The 25,764-nt window shown below is 43.6% G+C and overlaps 1 protein-coding gene across 2 annotated transcripts; it reads right to left on the bottom strand.

Moving 5' to 3' along the window:
* Nucleotides 1-4,874: 4,874 nt before the first annotated feature.
* LOC125549585 (aspartic proteinase nepenthesin-1-like) lies at nucleotides 4,875-9,799 on the bottom strand. Of its 2 annotated transcripts, XM_087545728.1 has the most exons (2): nucleotides 9,723-9,799; nucleotides 4,875-6,069 (listed from the first exon to the last, which is right to left on the bottom strand). In XM_087545728.1, exons 1-2 carry the CDS (start codon nucleotides 9,797-9,799, stop codon nucleotides 4,875-4,877), a joined length of 1,272 nt encoding a protein of 423 aa, XP_087401854.1. The 2 variants fall into 2 exon arrangements, with proteins under 2 accessions (XP_087401854.1, XP_087401855.1); XM_087545729.1 differs by lacking the exon at nucleotides 9,723-9,799 and having other exon boundaries at nucleotides 4,875-6,140.
* Nucleotides 9,800-25,764: the final 15,965 nt, after the last annotated feature.

Below are 25,764 nucleotides of genomic sequence, written 5' to 3'. Positions count from 1 at the left end.
AGCCTTACAGATAATTAGAGTTTCTCCCTCCATTCTTATATAAGGTCTATGTGTTTTTCTAGGCTTTGGCCATGTGTTAGAACAATACAATAATATATGACATGCATGTTACACCAGTGCTACTTGTGAGCTGTGTTGGGATTGCCTCTGATTTCCTCGAAGGGAGAAGATGATGCAGTACAGTAGAGATAAGTATTTCCCTCAGGTATGAAACCAAAGTTATCAATCCAATAGGAGAACCAAGCAACAATATGTAAACAACACTTGCACACAACAACAAATACTTGCAACCCAACGCGTAGAGGGGTTGTCAATCCCTCAACAATTACGAGCAAGGTATTTGATAGATAGATCTAACAAAAATAATAAATAAAATAAATTTTAGCAATGTATATTTAGGATTTTTATATGATAAAAGATAGACCCAGGGGCCATAGATTTCACTAGAGGCTTCTCTCGAGAAAATAGCATAGAATGGACAAACAAATTACGGTTGGGCAATTGATAGAAAAGCAAATAATTATGACGATATCCAAGGCAATGATCATACATAGGCATCACGTCCAGGATTAGTAGACCAAAATGATTCTGCATCTACTACTATTACTGCACACATCGACCGCTATCCACCATGCATCTAGTGTATCAAGTTCATGAAAAAATGGAGTAATGCATTAAGAAGACATGATGTAGACAAGATAAACTCATGTATGAATAAACCCCATCTTTTTTACCCTTAATAGCAACGATACATACATATCATGTCCCCTTCTATCACTGGGATTAAGCACCGCAAGATGGAACCCATTACAAAGCACATCTTCCCTTGACAAGATAAATCAATGTAGTTGGCCAAACCAAACCAATAAATCTGAGAAGAAATATGAAGCTATATTAATCATGCATAAAAGAGTTCAGAGAAACCCAAACAATATTCACGGATATATCTGACTATAACCTCACAATTCATCGGATCCCAGCAAACACACCACCAAAAGTTATTACATCAAATAGATTTCCAAGAACAACGAGGAGAACATTGTATTGAGAATAAAAAAGAGAGAAGAGAAGTCATCTAGATACTAACGATGGGCCTATAGGTATGTGGTAAACTACTTACGCATCATCGGAGGGGCAGCAAGGATGATGAAGAACCCCTCCAGGATCGTTTTCCCCTCCGGTGGAGTACCGGAGAAGGCCTCTAGATGGGATTTCTCGAGAGCAGAGGCTTGCAGTGGCGGAAAAAGTATTTCATGGCCTCCCTGGTAGGTTTCCTGATTTTAGAGTATTTATAGAGGCGGAGTTAGGTCAAACGGAGGCTCGTGTGCCCCACTACCCACAAGGGCACGCCAGGGGCCTGTGGCGCGCCTTGGTGCCTAGTGGGCCACTCCTCCATCTTCTCGTGTCCTCCTGAAGCTTACAGTGTCTCTTATTGCCATAAAAAAAATCTCCAAATGGTATAAAGTTGATTGTAAGTTAGTAGGTTAGTACCACAAAATGATATAAAGTTGATTGTAAATGTATATAAAACATCCAAGATTGATACGATAATAGCATGAAACAATCAAAAATTATAAAAATGAAGGAGTATCTAATGATATAATTTTCGTATCATACATCTCATAAACTTTATTTCTTATCAATAGTCAAAGCCAACCTCGAAAAATTTATTAGGCCCTATATATACGGATGAGGGAGTAGGGATTTTCTTCGCGCGGAATCAGTTTAAAAGTGCTCGTGGGTGAGGAAGGCCACCAGACTTTTGCTGACATTGGCGAGTACTAGTAGGCTCTTAGCGCATGGCAGACCAATGCTTGATACCATGGACAATGACCAACAAGCCCTCGCGACATGGGCGACCAAGCGTTCGCCCAGATGGATGGCGGTCATGGTCCGCAGGACGTACACACACTCGATGGTCGCTCACTAGAGGATGAGCGGGTATTGATGTTCGAAGACAATGATGACGATCGAGTACAATCGGTCGCATGACACCATTTTTCAAATATTGTTCTATCATGTAGCAACGCACGAGTATGTAGTTAGTCTGGATAATATGTAGAAACAAACCAGCTGATGAAGGATCGATTATGATACATTCATAATTTAATACACTAGCTACACTAGCTAGTATAATCAAGTCTTCGGTGCCGGCCTGAACCTTGAATGGGATTGGGCGGACTTCCTTATTGTCACATCCCAAATTTTTTCCAAATCAGGTATGTTAAAAGAATTCATAGGGAATAAAAAATTTGCTAGGAAATATCTAGGATTGCTTGTGTTTGACTTTGTTTTGCTCGATTGTTGCCTAGAAAGGATAAAATCCCACTGTCACAAGTTGAAATCCTAGCAAGTCTTGGTAGAAACCAAACCATTTATAATATTATTAGGCACAACGCTAACCTTAATAAGTCCCAAGAATAACCAAGCCAATTTATGTTTCCCTAAAATGACTTGAGTTGGATTCATTGTGAAAACAATTCAAAAATGAAAGGGAAAATATTTGAAATGGCTTTGCAATTATTTTAGCAGGAAGATGAATTCCACAAATCCAAACAATGACCTTGACCCTCTGGATTTTTTTCTAAAATGAATTTGAAACACATTTGAGGTTGAAACCAAATTCAAATTCAAATGGGCAATATAAGTGCAGGAATTATATGTCCAAATTGCCAAAACAAAATTTTAAAGAAAACCCCCGAACTTAAAACACTCACAACTAATTATTTACATATCCAAATTGAGTGATTCACTTTGCAAAACGAACCTCATGAAATGTACTGTCACCCTGTACAGAAACATTTTACTTTTGAATAATTTAAATTTTAAATTCAAACAGAATGAATTCAAATTTAAATAGGGCATAACATGCAAATTAAAATCAAAATAAATTGACTCTTTTTTGAAAATTGAGCCTAGAGAAATATAGTTTCAACTCAGAATACTTTAGTTCATATGTGCGTAAGACAATTATGATATTTGACAGTAATATGGACTTCGGTTATTAGTCGACTTTAGGAAATTCAAATGATATTTGAATTTAATTCAAACACAATTTGATTATAACTTTGAAACCATAGGTTTAATTTAAATAAAACTAATGCAAAATGTTTAATTAATTAAACTAGACCTTGTAAATACCTTGGAGTTAATACTTGACTTTGGGGAAAGATGAGCACAAATTAAATTCAAATAAAGTTGAAAACCAAATGAAATGTATTTGTCAAAGTTTAATTGTTTTTTAAATATACAATATGTGCGGAAGGTGAGGTTCTTCGAGGGTTTAAAATTTGAAGTTGGAATCTTAATCAACTGTAGGAGGTATGACCAAAGTCATCACTGAATAGTGACAAATTGTACGACATTGTTGTTTATGCATATTTTTTCCTTCTCTAGCTCCCAAATGAACATGGTTTCATACTTTGAACAGAACATGTTTATACTTCATAGTACAAGACCTTTCTAACATACCGCATTTTTTTAGAGTTATTCTGCAAGTATCAAGCATGGTTTCCACGGAGTTTTCATGACATGATTTCCACGAAACAATTTTCGTTCCCAGATGGAATAGTAGTAGTACTAGCATAATCGTTCCCTTCTCACAATCAGACACCTCAATTAGCATACAAAAATTCATACAAATTCATGCAACTACATAATGATGCATTACACACATCGTCCGGCTACTACGTCAGGACATGTCATCGGACTACCAAAATTTGTCATTTTTACCTACATGCTACCTATTTACAAGAACATCCACGACTGCCCTTACCCTTCCCAGTGCCCTTGACGTCCTTCTTCCCGAAGTAGCGGTCAAAAACGCAGTATGGATCAAGCCGGATCTGCTCATCGTCGGAGTTGTCCGACCCGTCGCTATCCTCCTTCTCCTACTTGGGGGGCACACTGGCCATTTCAAGGAATGCCCCACTCTGCTCTTGGGCGAGAGAGCGCTTGTTCCTCCGTTGCCGCTTCTTAAAATGCAGGCGCGGATGAATTTCTCCTCTGCGGCAGCGTGCGCTGCCGCATCATTCGCCTCCGTTGTCGCCATGTCAGCAGCGAGTCGGGCCTCAGCGGCCCTCAACCTCTCCTTCCCAAGGTGGCACACCGGTCCTAGTAGGACCCATACTCCGGCGGACCGGTGATGGCGAAAAGTAGATTGGAAGGCTCCCAGGAGGACCACGATGATCTGCCCTAGAGGATCCGAACATCCGGTGCGTCGATGCAATGGACTCGTGGCGGACAGATCGTACCCTCGGTCGGGCATTGTCCTACTGGGAGCGGCGGAGTGCAATGTGGATAGCCGTTGCCTCCTCCGACCTGCACGAGACGACACCTCAGCCGACGGATCGATGCTGGTCGGAGTCAGATCCACTGCCTGCCATGCCGGAGAAGGCCGGAGATCGCCGGATGGGAGTTTTGGTGGTGGAGTAGAGTGGAGTGAAGTGGCTAGGATTTGGTCCGAGGAGCAGATGGGGATGAATATATGTGGCGTCGGGTGGGCTAGCATGGGCTGGAACTGACGTGATGGACGCACCCGTGCGTGTGCCCGGGCCTCCCCATATCCGCTCCATACTTGAGCTGGATATGAGGGATGTCAGTCAACCCGGGCGTTTGAGGCCGGTTTGAGGTGCCCGTCTGATCAGATTTTTTTTGACCGGTCATTGACTGGGCCGTTTGTCCGGGCGTTTGAGGCGAGTTTGAAGTGCCCCGCTGTAGATGTTCTGTGACCCAAACATTCCCATAAATATAAATCGATTGACTTCTAAATGCTAAATCACACCCATTCGAACTTCGAAGCATCAATATCAATGGAAGTTCCACATATGCATGAGTTGAAATAAATTTATTCCAGTGACAGTAAACGTGGGTGATCAGAGTTTGCTGCAGTCCGCTGTTTGGAAAGAGAGCTCATCCTTGGCAAGGTCGTAGAGCAGGTGGATGTTCTGCAATTGGAAGTTGCCGATGACGCTCATGTCGTCGGATCTCTCCATGACCATGCATGACGTGGAACTGTCTAGGGGTACCCAGTAGTTCTCCGGCGGCAGCACCATGTCGGCTCCGCCACTGAAGTGGAGCACCATGGACGGCACTTTCTTTTCCTGCGTCACCGCCACACACAGGTCCATCTCACTGTCAGCGGGTGGCGGCACGAGGTTCCCGTTCAGCTGCCTCTGGAGCTCCTCGCGCAGGGGCCCATACGCCCCGTGGGCCAGACCCGTAGTGGGGGTGCCGGAGTCGACGATGACACCGCCGCCGCCGCCGTTTTGTTTCAGAGCGAACACCGCAGGTGGGATGGGCAGCCTTGTCTGTCCCACACTTATCCCGACAAGTGGAACGTAGTAGAATGTGCCCTCTTTAGGGCCTTGCACGAAAGACATGGACATCACAGGGCTGTCGCCGCTAAGGCTCGCAGAGGCGCCAACAAAAAGGTGGCTGCTGGCACCGGCAGTGGCGTTACTGCGAAGGTAGGGGGTGTGGCAGTAAGAGAACTTGCTGGCGCCTGCTTGAGAGACGAGCGACAGGGGGCCGCGGCCAAGCCCTATGAGGCCGGACGCCTCGTCGAGGGACCCCGGAGAGATGAACAGCGAATCCACGCAGCCGAACGTGAGCCTTGCCGAGCCGTTTTGAAAGGCGAAGACCTCGGTGTCGATGGTCCCTCTGGCGTCGCCGGCACCGTAGAAGGCCCCAAAATTGCAGCTGCCGTCCCGGCGGCACGAGTGCTCCTGGTTGGCCAGGCACAATGTGTCGTTGCATGACACGGGATGGAAGGTGTCCGACTTGGATGCGTTATAGAGGGGCAGGCCCTGCTTGACGCATTGCTTGCAGGTGGAGCACTGCGTCCAGATGAGGTCGCTGCCGGTGTCGATGAGTGCCTCGGCGCGCTGAGGTGGGGTGCCGATCAGGTACTCCGCGATGTACTGGCTGGTATTCCAGTGGACTGGCGCGGTCACGTCGACAAAGGACGCCAGGCGCTGCCGGCTGCTAGCCATGGCGCGCTGCACGCGCTCCGCCGCGGTGTAGCCGCCCTTGCTATCAACATGGGTGAGCTCCATGTGGAACCCTGCGCTACTACAAGTAACTAGGGTAGCAGCACTGGAGCACAACACAAGAACGATCAGCACCAGGCTTATTTCCATTGTTGTTTCCCTTGTTGGTTTGGTGCTATAGCTCCTCACAATGTTATAGCTTAATTTTTAAGTTGTAGCCTCCATATATATGCATGAGGATAACATGTGGAAACAAACAAACTGACGGAGGATCGAGGATGATACGTCCATAATTTAATACATGGGTGGGATTGGGCGGACTTCCTTGCAGCTAGCTAGCAGCTGGGGTTGCATCTCTAATCTCTCCAAGTGTCGACCTTTACAAGAAGCTCGGATTTTGTCGCCAGATCCTAGTGTGTGTTTTGTCAAGGGCTGCTAGTCGATTATTCGAGGCGATAAACCTCCTGATATTTATGACTTACTATTATAGAAGTAGCAAAGTGGGCCGCTCGATGCGTGGGTTAGGATTTTTCAAATGTAATTACATAGTCAATATCTTAGCATTTTATTTCAAGAACATATTACTCGATTTGTCTAAAGAAGAATTGGGACCCAATTTTGTGTCACTTACAAAATGATCTTTTAACAATATAATTTCATATTGCGTAAATCATACATAAAAATAGAAAATTTGCTTCACAAACTGAATATAAGTGAGTTGAACTGAAAAGTTCAATTTATTTTCTACACAACAATACAATGGACAACAATAAAATTTCAAACATTCTCATATCCCATAATGTTGAGGATATTAGAACTTTATACTAATCAAACTTTGCGCTGGTGGTGTTTTCGTATCTTGTAAGAAGTGACATCTCTTCTGTCGTAAATATTAAAAAAATTATATTCATTGCAAGATTGAAATTAATCAAGAACCTCTAAAAATAGCCAAGAGACATATAGAAGATGTAAATCGTTTTCTAAGCACATCTCTTCTGTTGAGAGGTATTTATGTATTTTCCAGTTATATTTTTTCTTTAGTGATGAACTTAATTAAGTGCTTGGAACGAAACTATTGGAACAATCCGGGGTAGTAATAACATTCTTATCTTCTGAATACCATGGCATATTTTTCGCAACTAAAATGTACAACCGTACTTGTCATTATTTGTTATTTACAACTGTTTTACCAAAAGAAAATTTATCCTTCAGTCTCATCATATACACATAGCCTGCTTTTCTATCTTGCTCATGCTGTTTTTGCATATTATGGTCGAACAAATTGAGCCACTGTAATTATGCATGAAAAAGTGATCCAAGCACATGTGGGTTTAGAGTTAATGTACAGTCTAGACACCTAGATAATAATCATCGCAAACATTAATCTATTTTCATATGTACGTATTATATTATCAAGGTCTCCCTAGAGATTTCATCTATAAAAAAATTATATTGATTGAAGATTATGGAAACATCACCTTGCCTCACTCATGTCATACCCTTGTTATTTTGGATTTCCGCACATTTTTTTATGACCTGTATCTTTAAAAAACCGAAATGACATCTTTTGCATAATGAACATCATAATTAACGTGCTCTTTTGTTTCTTGTATTTTATTATTGTCGAGCAACATTGTTTTTATTCCTTCATATGATACAACTTACACATATAATATTTGAATCGACCCACGTATCCTTCTTGCCTGGTGTATGCATGTCTTGTACCAGGTTTTGTGCATCCATTTTTCTTTCTTTCCAAATTCACTATAGGTAGCAGCCGTGAAGTTGGTAGTGGATGCTAATGGGAGCAGTTAAAAATGAAACACCTACAACGTAGGTGTGCCTTTATCTCGATCTAAATTGTCCATGCATCAATCGGTCTTGCATTGTACTTCCTTCGTCTCAAAATAAATGTCTCAACTTTGTACTCTTTTTTCTTAAAGAGTGGGTAATTTTTTTTAACTTTTGTCTTATCTAATGGCTATAAAAACTTTGTCTATTGGATTAACAGTTCGATGTTTCTAATTTATGTGGTAATTTTTAGTTAATTCTCTTTTTTCTGGTTAATAACCCGTCAACTATTTTTAATATATAATAGATAGATTTGCCATGGCCTGACTGGCTAGAGTCTGGACTCATACTGATCCACCCGGCCATCCCTTCCCAGGTAAATCTGTCCAATTTGTTATAAGCTCGCAATGTACTCTTTTTCTATTCTTTTTTTCAAATATGCACGGATGTGCATATCATATAGGACAAATAAAAAATGTGAAGAGTAGCAGACAAAAGAATTAAAGTTTGTCAGGGAGAATATTTACGTTCTGTCAAGTTTGTGTCGAATATATATACAACGGGGTTACATCTGGACTTGAGTTGTAATTAATAGTGGTAAGGGTATGAGTCGTACTAGGGTCAGACACTTGTACCTTCGCCTCATATATAATGAGAGGGGCACCACATGTTATAATCGATAATGACTTGAAACCAACAAGTACGAGGGGGAACCGGCGCCCGGTGTTGTACTATCTCGGGAAGGAGCATCCATAATCATTGCCCCGAGGAAGGACCTTGTTAACATATATTGTGTTGTTCTTGCATGGCATGATTAATTTAACAACGTCTAAAAAAATTGAAGACACAAATACAAATCTACTAGACCAAATTTTATGAACTAAAACTACCAACAACATGAAAGAAAACATAAAGATGATTCAAAACTACTAACATGGAGAGATGCCCTCGTTGAAACTAAGGAAAAATTAATTGATAATCTATCAGCGCCAGACGAGGACGCTTCGCCAAGGTGGTATGGCATGCCGCATCAAGGGATTTGTTATCTAGTGAATCCCATGGGATTGGGGTATTGAGAAGCTGCTCAGCAGACTCCCGCTCCCCCCCGAGTGAATTGCGGATAGCTACACTATCTGTCCCCTGTCGCAACATTGCGAGCTGCAGCAGATGGATCGAATGGTGCAGACCCATGAACACTAGACTGTGGGGCCAGTGTGCCAACCATGAAAACTTCTGCCTTGAATCCCCGGGCCCCAAAGCTATCCACGGTGGTGCTAGTCCAGCCGTGGCGCTAGTGAGCGCTTCCTACAATATCGTGACGCTAGTCCAGCCGGCTTTTGTGAAGATATGAGTTGGAGGCTCAGAAAGCCCAACTCATTGGCCCGGTAATGGATGCTCCCGTGTGCCAGCAGATCAAAAATGTTCAATGGAGCATCGAGATGCCATCTTGAGCCATCAATGGCGAACTCAAGGTCGCCGAAACTGATGCTGCTAGCGGGAGTCCAGGAAGAAACCATCTGCACCATGATGTTGATAGATGCTTGCCCTATGGTGGGTTCCAACTATTGTGGATATAATCCTGACAATACTATCAGGTGTCAATGTAGAGGCAAACATATCTATCAGTTAGTAGGATGTGAGTACACTCAAGGGTTTATACATGCTCAGGCCCTCTTAGATGATTGTAATGCAATACTCCTGTAATGTTCTTTGCTCCTCCTCTAAGTTACAATGTGAGGAAGTTCAACCCTTAGCCTGATGCCCTCCTCTCGGCTTATATGGAGTACACTAGTGTCATAACTGGCTGATATTATTGTTGTTCATGGTCATTACTGCTAGTAATTGTCGCATTTTACTAGATTATACTACCGTTGAGTAATGGATGTAATTAAGACATGGTAGGGGTCCTTGCTATCAACATGGGTGAGCTCCATGTGGAACCCCGCGCTACTACAAGTAACTAGGGTAGCAGCACTGGAGCATAACACAAGAACGATCAGCAGCAGGCTTATTTCCATTGTTGTTTCCCTTGTTGGTTTGATGCTAGCAACTAACCATGTTTTTTGAAGGTCAGCAACTACCATGTTGTAGCTTCATTTGTAACTTGTGGTCTCCATATATATGCATCTGGGTAACATGTGGAAACAAACCAACCGACAGAGGAAAGGATACATTCATAATTTAACACACTAGCTAGTACTCCCTCCAGTCCTTTTTAGTTCGCATATAAGATTTGACTGAAGTCAAGTCTTGTAAAGTTTGACCAATTTTCTAGAAAAAAGTGCCAACATTCACAATCTGAAATCAATATCACTAGATGTATCATGACTTAAAGTTTTATATTATATAACTTTAGCATGGCAGATGTTGATATTTTTTTATATAAATACGGTCAAACTTTGTGAAGTTTGACTCCAGAGAATTCTAATATGCAGAGTAAAAAGGACCGGAGGGAGTATAATCAAGTCTTGGATGCCGGCCTGAAGCATGCATGGGATTGGGGCGGGCTTCCGTAGGCATAAAACAGTTGTACTAGTACCATTTTCGAAAATTCTACCATTATAGATACAGCTAGCTAGCAGCTGTGGTTGCATCACTGATCTCTCCAAGTTTCGAGCTTTACAAGGAGCTTGGATTTTGTCGCCAAATCCTAGTGTGTGTTTTTACCATTGTACTCAAGGGTTGCTAGTTCAATATTTGATGCGATAAACCTCCTGATATAACATTATGACTTACTAGTGCCTGATTTGCTGGAGTCTGGACTCATAGTGATCCACCAGGCCAAGCCCTTTCCAGGTAAATCTGTCCAATTTCGTATAAGCTCCCAATATACTATTTTATATTCCTTTTCTCAAATATGCACGAGTGTGCATATCATATATTAAAGAAGAAAGGGGATGGGTGGGGGGGGGGGGGGGGGGGGGGGAGTAGCAGAGCAAAGAATTGAAGTTTCTCTGTGAGAACATTTATGTCTGTTGAGTTTGTGTCGAATATATATACAACGGGGTTACATTTCGACTTGAGGTGTAATTGGTAGTGGTAAGGATACGAGTGTGTACTAGACTCACACACTCGCACCTTAGGCCTCCTATATAATGAGAGGGGCACCACATGTCATAATCCATGATGAAATCAACAAGCGCAAGGGGGAGCCGCCCCCCGGTGTTGTAGTATCTCTGGAAGGAGCGCCCATAATTATTGCCCCAGGGATGGACCTCGTTAACATATATTGAGCTGTATGTGATCTTGCATGGCATGATTAGCTAGTTGAACATAAGGAAAACTTAATTGATAACCTAATTTGTGAATATATTGTGCTGCGTCAACTTTTTCTAAATTTGTGACTTTATTTTTTCAAACTCGACGAAATTTTTCTCTAATTTGTGAATGTTTTTCAAATTAGATGAATATTTTCAAATTTGTGAACTATTTTTTAAATTCCTTGCACTTTTTTAATTCACGATTTATTTCTGAATTTTCCAAAAGAAAATTGGATTTTAATTGTATTCCTATTTTATAAAAATTCAACGTTGACCAGTCAACTCATCAATCGCCGAATGATCAATGTTGACCGAAAAAAAATCGGCTGCGTATCGAGCAGCCGAGCAAGGATCGAACTATGCTTGGATGCGCATGTGAGCGCCGGCTCATGTTCCTATCGCTCAAGACGCCCTATAGGAGCACCTGCGGGCATAGAACAGGAAAGCTCATGACTGGGCTTGCGCGTTTTTGTTAATTTTTTGTTTCTATTTTTTTCCTGTTACTTTTTTCTTTTTCAAGTTTGTTTTTCTTCTATCAAAAAATTGTTCAGAATTTTTTAAAAATATCCCTTTTTCAGAACTTGAAAAATATTATCCTGTTGCCAAGTTTTGTTCAATGCTACAAATTCAGGAATTCAATTTTTGAACTGTTTTGAAAAAACAAAATTTCAAAAAATATTTGTATTTAAAAAACCTTTCGCAGGTTTTTAATTAGTTACAAATTAGAAAAATGTTGTGAATTACAAAATATATTCTCGATTTGAAAATATGTTCACAAACTCAAAAAAAATCATGTTTTCAAAACATTTTCTCAAATTCAAAAAATGTCGGGGAATTTCAGAAATTGTTCGGGTTATTGAAATGATCCTAATTATGAAACATGTTCATGTTTTTCAAACAAAAAATTGAGTTTTTAAGAATTTGTTCACAAACTCACGTTGAAAATTTCAAAAGATATTTGAATCTGGATTTAGACACCAAAGCTTCAATCCTTCACGCCCACATGATTCATTTTGGGAATTTTCACACTGCTTGCATGTTGATGGGTCGACCGAGTTGAATGAGCCCATGTGCTGGCCGTGATGAGTGATATTTTGTGCTCATCACACCGTTGTTTAGACAAGATAAATACTGATATTTGAATATCATTCCGATATGGACACTAATGACTAGTGAATGGAAGAGATCACGAGATCCTTAATTAATGTGTTTCCGTGGATAATGGACTAAACATGATCACATATCAATGTAAAGAAGGAAATACAATAGTTTGATGAAAGAGGCAAGTCAACAAGAAGTGCATGGATCAACTCAGAGCGCATGATAGCCCATGATATGAGCGCGCCCGCTCGTACCGCCGGTCGTAACCCACGCCACCGACTCCAGATGGTCCGCCTGGCTAAATTCTCTAAAGGGGCCGGCATCAGAATCTCAAAAGGGAGAGTACCATTCGCAAAACGAAGAACCAAAACCCATCTTCCGACCCTAGCCGTTGCCATTTCCCATCTAACCTCCATAGCATCCGACATCTTCATCACGGCAGCCATTTTCACCTAGTTAGTCATACTTGTAATTTGTGTATCGCATCCTAAACTATTGCAAGGCATATTATCAATCCATCATTTATATTCACGTTATTTTCAATGATCTAACCTTGTGATCAAATCGCCATGTGTGAGTAATTCGGTAAGAAATTGGCTAAGCAAGTTCTTGCAATCCTATGTATTTGTGCATGGGTCGTTGGAATTGACTGCGAATAATTGGCATTATTTGTATGAATTTCATGCAGTTTTCTTTTGTATTCTTCATTTTCTAAGGCCCTGCAGGTATCCAGGATCTTGTAGATCGATCAAGGAGGAGGTAAGAAGCGAGGATGCGTGGCACGTGATTCTAAACACCAGTGATAGAAAGATTTAGTAGGGTAGCCAAAAGCAATTCCATTGGGGACAAATGAGGTGTTGTTATTAAATGCCCAGGGCTTCTATGTATAATTAGTCTTAATAACTAGGGTAACAACGCTGACGGTAAGGGCCATTGATTAGACAACTGACTCTTGATATAGGTCATGACCAATCATGACTTACTTTGGACAAATCCTTCACTTCATCGTGTCACAACCTCATCGTAACGGTTGTCTTCCAGAGCTATATTTATTATCAAGACAAGATCTCAATCGCAAGTATAAGGTTGTGAGAGTAATACCTCATACCAATGCATGCTTCAACATTAGTGTTTTCATCCCTAGCGTTATTAAGGTCCGATTTGCAAAAACCAGAATATAATTCATTAGCAATAACTTGTCAACTCGTTTATCATATTTCATATCCTCTTGTGGGTTCGATAAACCAGTGTCACTCCTTGAGGAAAAGGACACTACAAGAATTAGGTAATTTGCCATATGTGGATCACAGACGGCAAACACCTGAATACAGACGACAAAGGTTTTGCCAGCAGCTTGCTGACGGTAAAGTTTGTCAGCAAAGAGTTCTTTGCCGTCAGCTTTTTATTGGCAGACGACAAAGAAAAGCATCTTTGCCGCCAGCCAAACTCTATCTTTGTCGTCAAGCCGAATAATATACGGCAAATAAAAGCATCTTTGCCGTCAACTAGACTACGCCTTTGCCGTCAGCCTCGTACACCCTAGATGGCAAAGAATTTTCTATTGTTTTAAAAAACATGAACCAACAGTCCAGGTGCAGAGGCCATACATGGTCGAAGCTACATGGTCGAAGGTGTAGGCAAAATCTTTCATAGCGATTTCACAACCAAAGTACGAGCATTGATGACGAACGATCGGATTTTACAAGATAAAACTAGTGTATTTACACAATATATCCATCATCACTCACTGATCCAAGAAAAAACTACTCTATTTTAACTTCTAAAAAAACTACTCTATTTCACACGGATGAACTGGGCAACTGGCCCTTGCAGCGCAGGCGCCGCCGGGGAGGTGGAGAACTCTGCGCCACCGAGGAGGTCGCGATCCAGCAGCCAACGCGCGAGGTGCCGAGGAGGTGGAGGGCTCTGTTCCCCTGCCGTGGCCGCAGCTCGTCCATAAACGATGTCGACGAGTCCGTCGAGCGCGTGCGCAAAGAAGGGAAGGTCCCGCAGCAGGAAGGAGGAGGAGGAGGATCTCGCAGCCGCCGGGCCCTGCTCGCTGCGCCACAGCCCAATCGCACTCACCCGCGCCGCACGCCTACGCCCGCCATTGCCTCGCCCACGCCTGCTGCTGCCCTTGCCCGTGCCGCTGCCCGGCAAGGTGAGCTCTTTGCCATCTGCAAAAAAACGCAGACGGCAAAAAAGATTTAGCCATATGTGTTTTTCTAATAGACAACAAAGTATGTATTTTTCGTCAGCCATTCTTTGCCATCAACAGCTATTAGCAATATTGATCTTCGCCGTCTGCCCTGACGAAATGCTGACAACAGTACGGACGACAAATCTCCTGTTTCCAGTAGTGGGAACGGGGATCTTCTGCCATCCAAAATGGATCACAAAGGGTATCAGCCCGCTGTTGTAGGATACAATGCGTGGCATAGAGGAGTCCCTTTGTCCTCACTCGTGTGCACCTCGAGATCAACTTCCTAGTCAATCATGCATTTTCAAATTGCTCCAAGCCAAGCATGCTAAACTTTGATGTGCCTTTTGGATGGGCTCTGAGAAAATAAGGTAGTCTATCATACCTATTGAGCCGCGATATCACATATACCCCTTCAAACCAACCGATTTCCCCCTCGGCCCAGCAGGAACATTCCATCATGGCACACGTCTTTGAGCATAGTGTCAAGATCGACATATGCCCCATATGTGCATCATTAACCCGCACACGCTCATGTAACTGTGAAGGTCAGCTTTGATACCAAATTTAATGCCCTGACCAAATCCATTGTTCACCAACCTATTCCTGGCCATTGCGCCTAGACCTAGACTGGACCAACATACAAACTATTCTTTCTTGCGCATTTATGCCCACTCATTTGAACCCAAAATTAACTTCCCGGTCAGTCACCCATCTCAACTCCATAGCAGCGCCTTGCCAGAGGCACCTTTGAGTTTGAGCCTAGTCTCTCCACTACTAGAAAAAGGGCTATAGATGAAATTGACACTAATGACGCACCAGAGAAGTGGTGCGCCACTACTATATACCAATGGCGCACCATGTGGTGATGCGCCATTAGTGTGGAAGACACTAATGGCGCACCAGGCACAAGGTGGGCCACAAGTAACATTTTTTTTTCATTTTTCCAAACATACTAATGGCGCATCCGGGCAAAAGTGCGCCATTAGTAGTTCTAACTAGTAATGACGCACCAACCATAGAGTGCACCACTATTATATTTTTTAATTCTGTTTTTTTTTGCAAAACTACTAATGGCACACCATTGCGAAGTGCGCCATTACTAGTTTAAACTAGTAATGGCGCACTCTGCCACGGTGCGCCATTAATATATATATTTTTGATATTTCATGGGCACTTTTTAATATTTTTGATATCACCAAGACAGATACTTTTTAATATCATGAATATTTTTAAATTTCATGGGCACTTTTTGAATTCATGAGGACACTCGATCTCGATCTCGATTTCACCCGCACCCTCCCCCGCTAGCTCCACCGTCACCGACGACCCACCGCACCCTCCCCCGCTCCACCGCCGTCGACGAGCACCCCCGGCACCCTCCATCTCGATCTCGATTCCACCCGCACCCTCCCCTGCTAGCTCCACCGCCGCCGACGACCCACCGCACCCTCCCCCGCTCCACCGCCGCCGACGAGCACCCCCCGCACCCTCCCCCACTCCACCACCGCCGAAGAGCACCCCCCGCACCCTCCCCCGCTCTGGTCAAATTATGTATGCAAGAACAAACCTTTAAACAATTACTAACATTCATAACAAAAATTATTTATAACATCACCATAAATAATAATAATAAAATATACTAATGGCGCACCGGCCTGGTGGTGCGCCATTGCTATCTAAAAAAAAGATTTCTAATGGCGCACCGGCGGTGGGTGCGCCATTGCTATCTAAAAAAAGATTTCTAATGGTGCACCGACGGGTGGTGCGCCATTAGTAAGCTTTCCCCTATAGCTAAGTCCTCCCTCTCCCTCGCCAGATCCCATTCGTCCCTCTCTCCCTCGCCAGACCCACGACGCCGCCGCCCCGACCCTCGCCGGACTCCACCCCCGCCGCCCCCGCGCCCCAACCCCCGCCGGACTCCACCCCTGCCGCCCCCGCGCCCCCGCGCCCCCACCCCCGCCGCCCCGACCCTCAACATCTTCGCCTTCCACCTCGCCGTCGGCGCCGAGCAGCGACGCAATACCGTACGCCCCCCGACTATCCTCCTCCCCTTACCCCTCCTCCTCCTCCCCTTGCCCCACGCCTGCGTCGGGGCTGACGGCCCCTTCTCTGTCTCACAGAGCAAGGTCTCCGGCGCCTCTACGACATCGACGCCTCACCGTCGATCCGCATCACCTCATCAACCCCGGCCCCGCACGAGCTCGCCATCGTCTTCCTCTCGGTGACCTGCACCGGTTCCCCTCCCCCCTTCCTGTTAACTGAACATTGTCAGGTTTAGGTTCTGTTAACTGAAAAAGTTTAGATTCAGAAACATTGTTGGACTGATAGGAAGTTTGTTGAACAGAGCAATCTACACATGTAATTTCTACTGTTATGCCTTTGTTACTCCAGTCAAAATTTCAGTCAAAATTTTCCTGTCAAAATTTTCAGTCAAGCACAACTAATCATGTAACTTGAGACCTTGCCCTGCGGCATTATAATGTTTGATGCCTGCATCAACACTTCTCTGTACCGCATGCGGTTGTTATAGTTGAGGGTCAAAAGTAGGGGTTAGCTTTAACATGATTCGCTAGTGCTTTCATCACATAACACATTCTTTGAAAAGGTGATATTCTGAGGTCGATGCTTTCTTGGGATGGGAATAATAGTCTGAAATACACATGATGGAAACCTTTGTTGATTGTGATCTCTGCACATGTTTAATGTCTATGCTGTTGTGCGGCTGTTATGTGTGTCTATGTCGGTGAGCTTGTGTTATGCACTTCTGCGTTTGACAAGTAATGACTTGCAAAGATGATGATCATCTTGCTAGTTTGCTGGGTTTTGTCTCCGACCATTGTGTCATGATGAATTTGCAGGTACCCCAAGAGGCCCTTGAGTTTGCCGGAATGTCGATTAACTTCCGTTCCGGCAAATTCGGGTACTCCTTGTGTCCTATTTTCAACAAAGGTCATGCTGAAATTTTCCGTAAATTTTAGCATGACTTTGCTAAAAATAGGACATATGGGGTACTTGCGACTAATGCATGGGCCGAGGTATCTTAGTACTTAATTAAGTAGGATCAACTACCCATTTATTCTTGCTGCATTAAACCATAGGTTTTAGGGTGCCTCGGTGTCGATAAGAACCTAAATGATGAAAGCTTAGGCTTTTAGGGTGCCTCGACGTCGGAAAACCCTAAATGATAAAACCTTGGCTTTTAGGGTGCCTCGGTGTCAATAAGAACCTAAATGATGAAAGCTTAGGCTTTTAGGGTGCCTCGGCGTCGACAAACCCTAAATGATAAAAGCTTAGCTTTTAGGATGCCTCGGTGTCGACAAACCCTAAATGATGTAGTTTTGAATTATGAACGTAGGATATGTCGTCATCGGACGATGAAAGTCTCCCGGGGGAGTGCGACTGGTGCCACGACGATCGAGGTCTGTGCGACATGCCTCACCTGGACGATGATCGGCACTTCAGCATTATGTTGGGGAACGTAGTAATTTCAAAAAATTTCCTACTCACACGCAAGATCATTGTGATGCATAGCAACGAGAGGGGAAAGTGTGATCTACGTACCCTTGTAGATCGACAGCGGAAGCGTTAGCACAACGCGGTTGCTGTAGTCGTACGTCTTCACGGCCCGACCGATCAAGCACCGAAACTACGGCACCTCCGAGTTCTAGCACACGTTCAGCTCGATGATGATCCCCGGACTCCGATCCAGCAAAGTGTCGGGGAAGAGTTCCGTCAGCACGACGGCGTGGTGATGATCTTGATGTTCTACCGTCGCAGGGCTTCGCCTAAGCACTGCTACAATATTATCGAGGATTATGGTGGAAGGGGGCACTGCACACGGCTAAGAATATGATCACGTGGATCAACTTGTGTGTCTAGGGGTGCCCCCTGCCCCCGTATATAAAGGAACAAGGGGAGGTGCGGCCGGCCAGGAGGAGGGCGCGCCAGGAGGAGTCCTACTCCCACCGGGAGTAGGATTCCCCCCTTTCCTAGTTGGAATAGGATTCGGGAAGAGGGAAAGAGGAGAGAGAGAAGGAAGGGGGGCGCCGCCCCCCTCTCCTTGTCCTATTCGGACTAGGGGAGGAGGGGCGCGCGGCCCAGCCCTGGCCACCTCTCCTCTCTTCCACTAAAGCCCACTAAGGCCCATTTACCTCCCGGGGGGTTCCGGTAACCTCCCGGTACTCCGATAAAATCCCGATTTCACCCGGAACACTTCCGATATCCAAATATAGGCTTCCAATATATCAATCTTTATGTCTCGACCATTTCGAGACTCCTCGTCATGTCCGTGATCACATCCGAGACTCCGAACAAACTTCGGTACATCAAAATGCATAAACTCATAATATAACTGTCATCGAAACCTTAAGCGTGCGGACCCTACGGGTTCGAGAACAATGTAGACATGACCGAGACTCGTCTCCGGTCAATAACCAATAGCAGAACCTGGATGCTCATATTGGCTCCTGCATATTCTACGAAGATCTTTATCGGTCAGACCGCATAACAACATACGTTGTTCCCTTTGTCATCGGTATGTTACTTTCCCGAGATTCGATCGTCGGTATCTCAATGCCTAGTTCAATCTCGTTACCGGCAAGTCTCTTTACTCGTTTCGTAATACATCATCTTGCAACTAACTCATTAGTTGTAATGCTTGCAAGGCTTATGTGATGTGTATTACCGAGAGGGCCCAGAGATACCTCTCCGACAATCGGAGTGACAAATCCTAATCTCAAAATACGCCAACCCAACATTTACCTTTGGAGACACATGTAGAGCTCCTTTATAATCACCCAGTTACATTGTGACGTTTGGTAGCACACAAAGTGTTCTTCCGGTAAACGGGAGTTGCATAATCTCATAGTCATAGGAACATGTATAAGTCATGAAGAAAGCAATATCAACATACTAAACGATCGGGTGCTAAGCTAATGGAATGGGTCATGTCAATCACATCATTCTCCTAATGATGTGATCCCATTAATCAAATGACAACACATGTCTATGGTTAGGAAACATAACCATCTTCGATTAACGAGCTAGTCAAGTAGAAGCATACTAGTGATGTTTGGTTTGTCTAAGTATTCACACAAGTATTATGTTTCCGGATAATACAATTCTAGCATGAATAATAAGCATTTATCATGATATAAGGAAATAAAATAATAACATTATTATTGCCTCTAGGGCATATTTCCTTCAGTCTCCCACTTGCACTAGAGTCAATAATCTAGATTACACAGTAATGATTCTAACACCCATGGAGCTTTGGTGTTGATCATGTTTTGCTCGTGGAAGAGGCTTAGTCAACGGGTCTGCTATATTTAGATCCGTATGTATCTTGCAAATATCTATGTCTCCCACCTGGACTAGATCCCGGATGGAATTGAAGCGTCTCTTGATGTGTTTGGTTCTCTTGTGAAATCTGAATTCCTTTGCCAAGGCAATTGCACCAGTATTGTCACAAAAGATTTTCATTGGACCCGATGCACTAGGTATGACACCTAGATCGGATATGAACTCCTTCATCCAGACTCCTTCGTTTGCTGCTTCCGAAGCAGCTATGTACTCCGCTTCACATGTAGATCCCGCCATAAAGCTTTGTTTAGAACTGCACCAACTGACAGCTCCACCATTTAATGTAAACACATATCCGGTTTGCGATTTAGAATCGTCCGGATCAGTGTCAAAGCTTGCATCAACGTAACCATTTACGATGAGCTCTTTGTCACCTTCATATATGAGAAACATATCCTTAGTCCTTTTCAGGTATTTCAGGATGTTCTTGACCGCTGTCCAGTGATCCACTCCTGGATTACTTTGGTACCTCCCTGCTAGACTTATAGCAAGACACACATCAGGTCTGGTACACAACATTGCATACATGATAGAGCCTATGGCTGAAGCATAGGGAACATCTTTCATTTTCTCTCTATCTTCTGCATTGGTCGGGGATTGAGTCTTACTCAATTTCACACCTTGTAACACAGGCAAGAATCCTTTCTTTGCTTGATCCATTTTGAACTTCTTCAAAACTTTGTCAAGGTATGTGCTTTGTGGAAGTCCAATTAAGCGTCTTGATCTATCTCTATAGATCTTAATGCCCAATATGTAAGCAGCTTCACCGAGGTCTTTCATTGAAAAACTCTTATTCACGTATCCTTTTATGCTATCCAGAAATTCTATATCATTTCCGATTAGCAATATGTCATCTACATATAATATCAGAAATGCTACAGAGCTCCCAGTCACTTTCTTGTAAATACAGACTTCTCCAAAAGTCTGTACAAAACCAAATGCTTTGATCACACTATCGAAGCGTTTATTCCAACTCCGAGAGGCTTGCACCAGTCCATAAATGGATCGCTGGAGCTTGCACACTTTATTAGCTCCCTTTGTATCGACAAAACCTTCCGGCTGCATCATATACAACTCTTCTTGCAGAAATCCATTCAGGAATGCAGTTTTGACATCCATTTGCCAAATTTCATAATCATAAAATGCGGCAATTGCTAACATGATTCGGACAGACTTAAGCATCGCTACGGGTGAGAAGGTCTCATCGTAGTCAATCCCTTGAACTTGCCGAAAACCTTTTGCGACAAGTCAAGCTTTGTAGACAGTAATACTACCGTCAGCGTCAGTCTTCTTCTTGAAGATCCATTTATTCTCAATTCCTTGCCGATCATTGGGCAAGTCAACCAAAGTCCATACTTTGTTCTCATACATGGATCCCATCTCAGATTTCATGGCTTCAAGCCATTTTGCGGAATCTGGGCTCACCATCGCTTCTTCATAGTTCGTAGGTTCATCATGATCTAGTAGCATGACTTCCAGAACAGGATTACCGTACCACTCTGGCGCGGATCTTACTCTGGTTGATCTACGAGGTTCAGTAGTATCTTGTTCTGAGGTTTCATGATCATTATCATTAGCTTCCTCACTAATTGGTGTAGGTGTCATAGAAACAGGTTTCTGTGATGTACTACTTTCCAATAAGGGAGCAGCTACTGTTACCTCGTCAAGTTCTAATTTCCTCCCACTCACTTCTTTCGAGAGAAACTCCTTCTCCAGAAAGTTTCCGAATTTAGCAACAGAAGTCTTGCCTTCGGATCTGTGATAGAAGGTGTATCCAATAGTTTCCTTTGGATATCCTATGAAGACACATTTCTCTAATTTGGGTTCGAGCTTATCAGGTTAAAGCTTTTTCACATATGCATCGCAGCCCCAAACTTTCAGAAACGACAACTTTGGTTTCTTGCCAAACCACAGTTCATAAGGCGTCGTCTGAACGGATTTTGATGGTGCCCTATTTAACGTGAATGCGGCCGTCTCTAGAGCATATCCCCAAAACGATAGCGGTAAATCAGTAAGAGACATCATAGATCGCACCATATCTAGTAAAGTATGATTACGACGTTCGGACACACCATTACGCTGTGGTGTTCCGGGTGGCGTGAGTTGCGAAACTATTCCACATTGTTTCAAATGTACACCAAACTCGTAACTCAAATACTCTCCTCCACGATCAGATCATAGGAATTTATTTTCTTGTTACGATGATTTTCAACTTCATTCTGAAATTCTTTGAACTTTTCAAATGTTTCAGACTTATGTTTCATTAAGTAGATATACCCATATCTGCTTAAGTCATCTGTGAAGATGAGAAAATAACGATATCCGCCACGAGCCTCAACATTCATTGGACCACATACATCTGTATGTATGATTTCCAACAAATCTGTTGCTCTCTCCATAGTACTGGAGAACGGTGTTTTTGTCATCTTACCCATAAGGCATAGTTCACAAGTACCAAGTGATTCATAATGAAGTGGTTCCAAAAGCCCATCAATATGGAGTTTCTTCATGCGCTTTATACCGATATGACCCAAACGGCATTGCCACAAATAAGTTGCACTATCATTATCAACTCTGCATATTTTGGCTTCTACACTATGAATATGTGTGTCACTACTATCGAGATTTAATAAGAATAGACCACTCCTTAAGGGTGCATGACCATAAAAGATATTACTCATGTAAATAGAACAACCATTATTCTCTGATTTAAATGAATAACCGTCTCGCATCAAACAAGATCCAGATATAATGTTCATGCTTAACGCTGGCACCAAATAACAATTATTTAGGTCTAATAGTAATCCCGAAGGTAGATGTAGAGGTAGTGTGCCGACTGCGATCACATCGACTTTGGAACCATTTCCCACGCGCATCGTCACCTCGTCCTTAGCCAATCTTCGCTTAATCCGTAGTCCCTGTTTCGAGTTGCAAATATTAGCAACAGAACCAGTATCAAATACCCAGGTGCTACTGCGAGCATTAGTAAGGTACACATCAATAACATGTATATCACATATACCTTTGTTTACCTTGCCATCCTTCTTATCCGCCAAATACTTGGGGCAGTTCCGCTTCCAGTGACCAGTCTGCTTGTAGTAGAAGCACTCAGTTTCAGGCTTAGGTCCAGGTTTGGGTTTCTTCTCTTGAGTAGCAACTTGCTTGCTGTTCTTTTTGAAGTTCCCCTTCTTCTTCCCTTTGCCCTTTTTCTTGAAACTAGTGGTCTTGTTGACCATCAACACTTGATGCTCCTTCTTGATTTCTACCTCCGCAGCTTTCAGCATTGCGAAGAGCTCGGGAATAGTCTTATTCATCCCTTGCATATTATAGTTCATCACGAAGCTCTTGTAGCTTGGTGGCAGTGATTGGAGAATTCTGTCAATGACGCAATCATCTGGAAGATTAACTCCCAATTGAATCAAGTGATTATTATACCCAGACATTTTGAGTATATGCTCACTGACAGAACTGTTCTCCTCCATCTTGTAGCTATAGAACTTATTGGAGACTTCATATCTCTCAATCCGGGCATTTGCTTGAAATATTAACTTCAACTCCTGGAACATCTCATATGCTCCATGACGTTCAAAACGTCGTTGAAGTCCCGATTCTAAGCCATAAAGCATGGCACACTGAACTATCGAGTAGTCATCAGCTTTGCTCTGCCAGACGTTCATAACATCTGGTGTTGCTCCAGCAGCAGGCCTGGCACCCAGCGGAGCTTCCAGGACGTAATTCTTCTGTGCAGCAATGAGGATAATCCTCAAGTTACGGACCCAGTCCGTGTAATTGCTACCATCATCTTTCAACTTTACTTTCTCAAGGAACGCATTAAAATTCAACGGAACAACAGCACGAGCCATCTATCTACAAGCAAACATAAACAAGCAAGATACTATCAGGTACTAAGTTCATGATAAATTTAGGTTCAATTAATCATATTACTAAAGAACTCCCACTTAGATAGACATCCCTCTAATCTTCTAAGTGATTACGTGATCCAAATCAACTAAACCATGTCCGATCATCACGTGAGATGGAGTAGTTTCATTGGTGAACATCGCTATGTTGATCATATCTACTATATGATTCATGCTCGACCATTCGGTCTCCGTGTTCCGAGGCCATATCTGTATATGCTTGGCTCGTCAAGTATAACCTGAGTATTCCGCGTGTGCAATTGTTTTGCACCCGTTGTATTTGAACGTAGAGCCTATCACACCCGATCATCACGTGGTGTCTCAACACGAAGAACTTTCGCAACGGTGCATACTCAGGGAGAACACTTCTTGATAATTAGTGAGAGATCATCTTATAATGCTACCGTCAATCAAAGCAAGATAAGATGCATAAAAGATAAACATCACATGCAATCAATATAAGTGATATGATATGGCCATCATCATCTTGTGCTTGTGATCTCCATCTTCGAAGCACCGTCGTGATCACCATCGTCACCGGCGTGACACCTTGATCTCCATCGTAGCATCGTTGTCGTCTCGCCAATCTTATGCTTCCACGACTATCGCTACCGCTTAGTGATAAAGTAAAGCATTACAGCGTGATTGCATTGCATACAACAAAGCGACAACCATATGGCTCCTGCCAGTTGCCGATAACTCGGTTAAAAAACATGATCATCTCATACAATAAAATTTAGCATCATGTCTTGACCATATCACATCACAACATGCCCTACAAAAACAAGTTAGACGTCCTCTACTTTGTTGTTGCAAGTTTTATGTGGCTGCTACGGGCTTAAGGAAGAACCAATCTTACCTACGCATCAAAACCACAACGATAGTTTGTCAAGTTGGTGCTCTTTTAACCTTCGCAAGGACCGGGCGTAGCCACACTCGGTTCAACTAAAGTTGGAGAAACTGTCACCCGCTAGCCACCTTTGTGCAAAGCACGTCGGGAGAACCGGTCTCGCGTAAGCGTACGCGTAATGTCGGTCCGGGCCGCTACGTCCAACAATACCGCCGAACCAAAGTATGACATGCTGGTAAGCAGTATGACTTATATCGCCCACAACTCACTTGTGTTCTACTCGTGCATATAACATCAACACATAAAACCTAGGCTCGGATGCCACTGTTGGGGAACATAGTAATTTCAAAAAATTTCCTACGCACACGCAAGATCATGGTGATGCATAGCAACGAGAGGGGAGAGTGTGATCTACGTACCCTTGTAGATTGACAGCGGAAGTGTTAGCACAACGCGGTTGATCTAGTCGTACGTCTTCACGGCCCGACCGATCAAGCACCGAAACTACGGCACCTCCGAGTTCTAGCACACGTTCAGCTCGATGTCGATCCCCGGACTCCGATCCAGCAAAGTGTCGGGGAAGAGTTCCGTCAACACGACGGCGTGGTGACGATCTTGATGTTCTACCGTCGCAGGGCTTCGCCTAAGCACTGCTACAATATTATCGAGGATTATGGTGAAAGGGGGCACCGCACACGGCTAAGAATATGATCACGTGGATCAACTTGTGTGTCAAGGGGTGCCCCCTGCCCCCGTATATAAAGGAACAAGGGGAGGTGCGGCCGGCCAAGAGGAGGGCGTGCCAGGAGGAGTTCTACACCCACCGGGAGTAGGATTCCCCCCCTTTCCTAGTTGGAATAGGATTCGGGAAGAGGGAAAGAGGAGAGAGAGAAGGAAGGGGGGGCGCCGCCCCCCTCTCCTTGTCCTATTCGGACTAGGGGGGGAGGGGCGCGCGGCCCAGCCCTGGCCACCTCTCCTCTCTTCCACTAAAGCCCACTAAGGCCCATTTACCTCCCGGGGGGTTCCGGTAACCTCCCGGTACTCCGGTAAAATCCCGATTTCACCCGGAACACTTCCGATATCCAAATATAGGCTTCCAATATATCAATCTTTATGTCTCGACCATTTCAAGACTCCTCGTCATGTCCGTGATCACATCCGGGACTCCGAACAATCTTCGGTACATCAAAATGCATAATCTCATAATATAACTGTCATCGAAACCTTAAGCGTGTGGACCCTACGGGTTCGAGAACAATGTAGACATGACCGAGACTCGTCTCCGGTC

This window comes from Triticum urartu, chromosome 3A, assembly GCF_056163025.1.
Source record: "Triticum urartu cultivar PI428250 chromosome 3A, HENAU_Tu73, whole genome shotgun sequence".
NCBI lineage: Eukaryota > Viridiplantae > Streptophyta > Magnoliopsida > Poales > Poaceae > Triticum > Triticum urartu.
The sequence above is the reverse complement of the archived record's forward strand: the minus strand, read 5'-3'. Positions and strand labels throughout refer to the sequence as shown.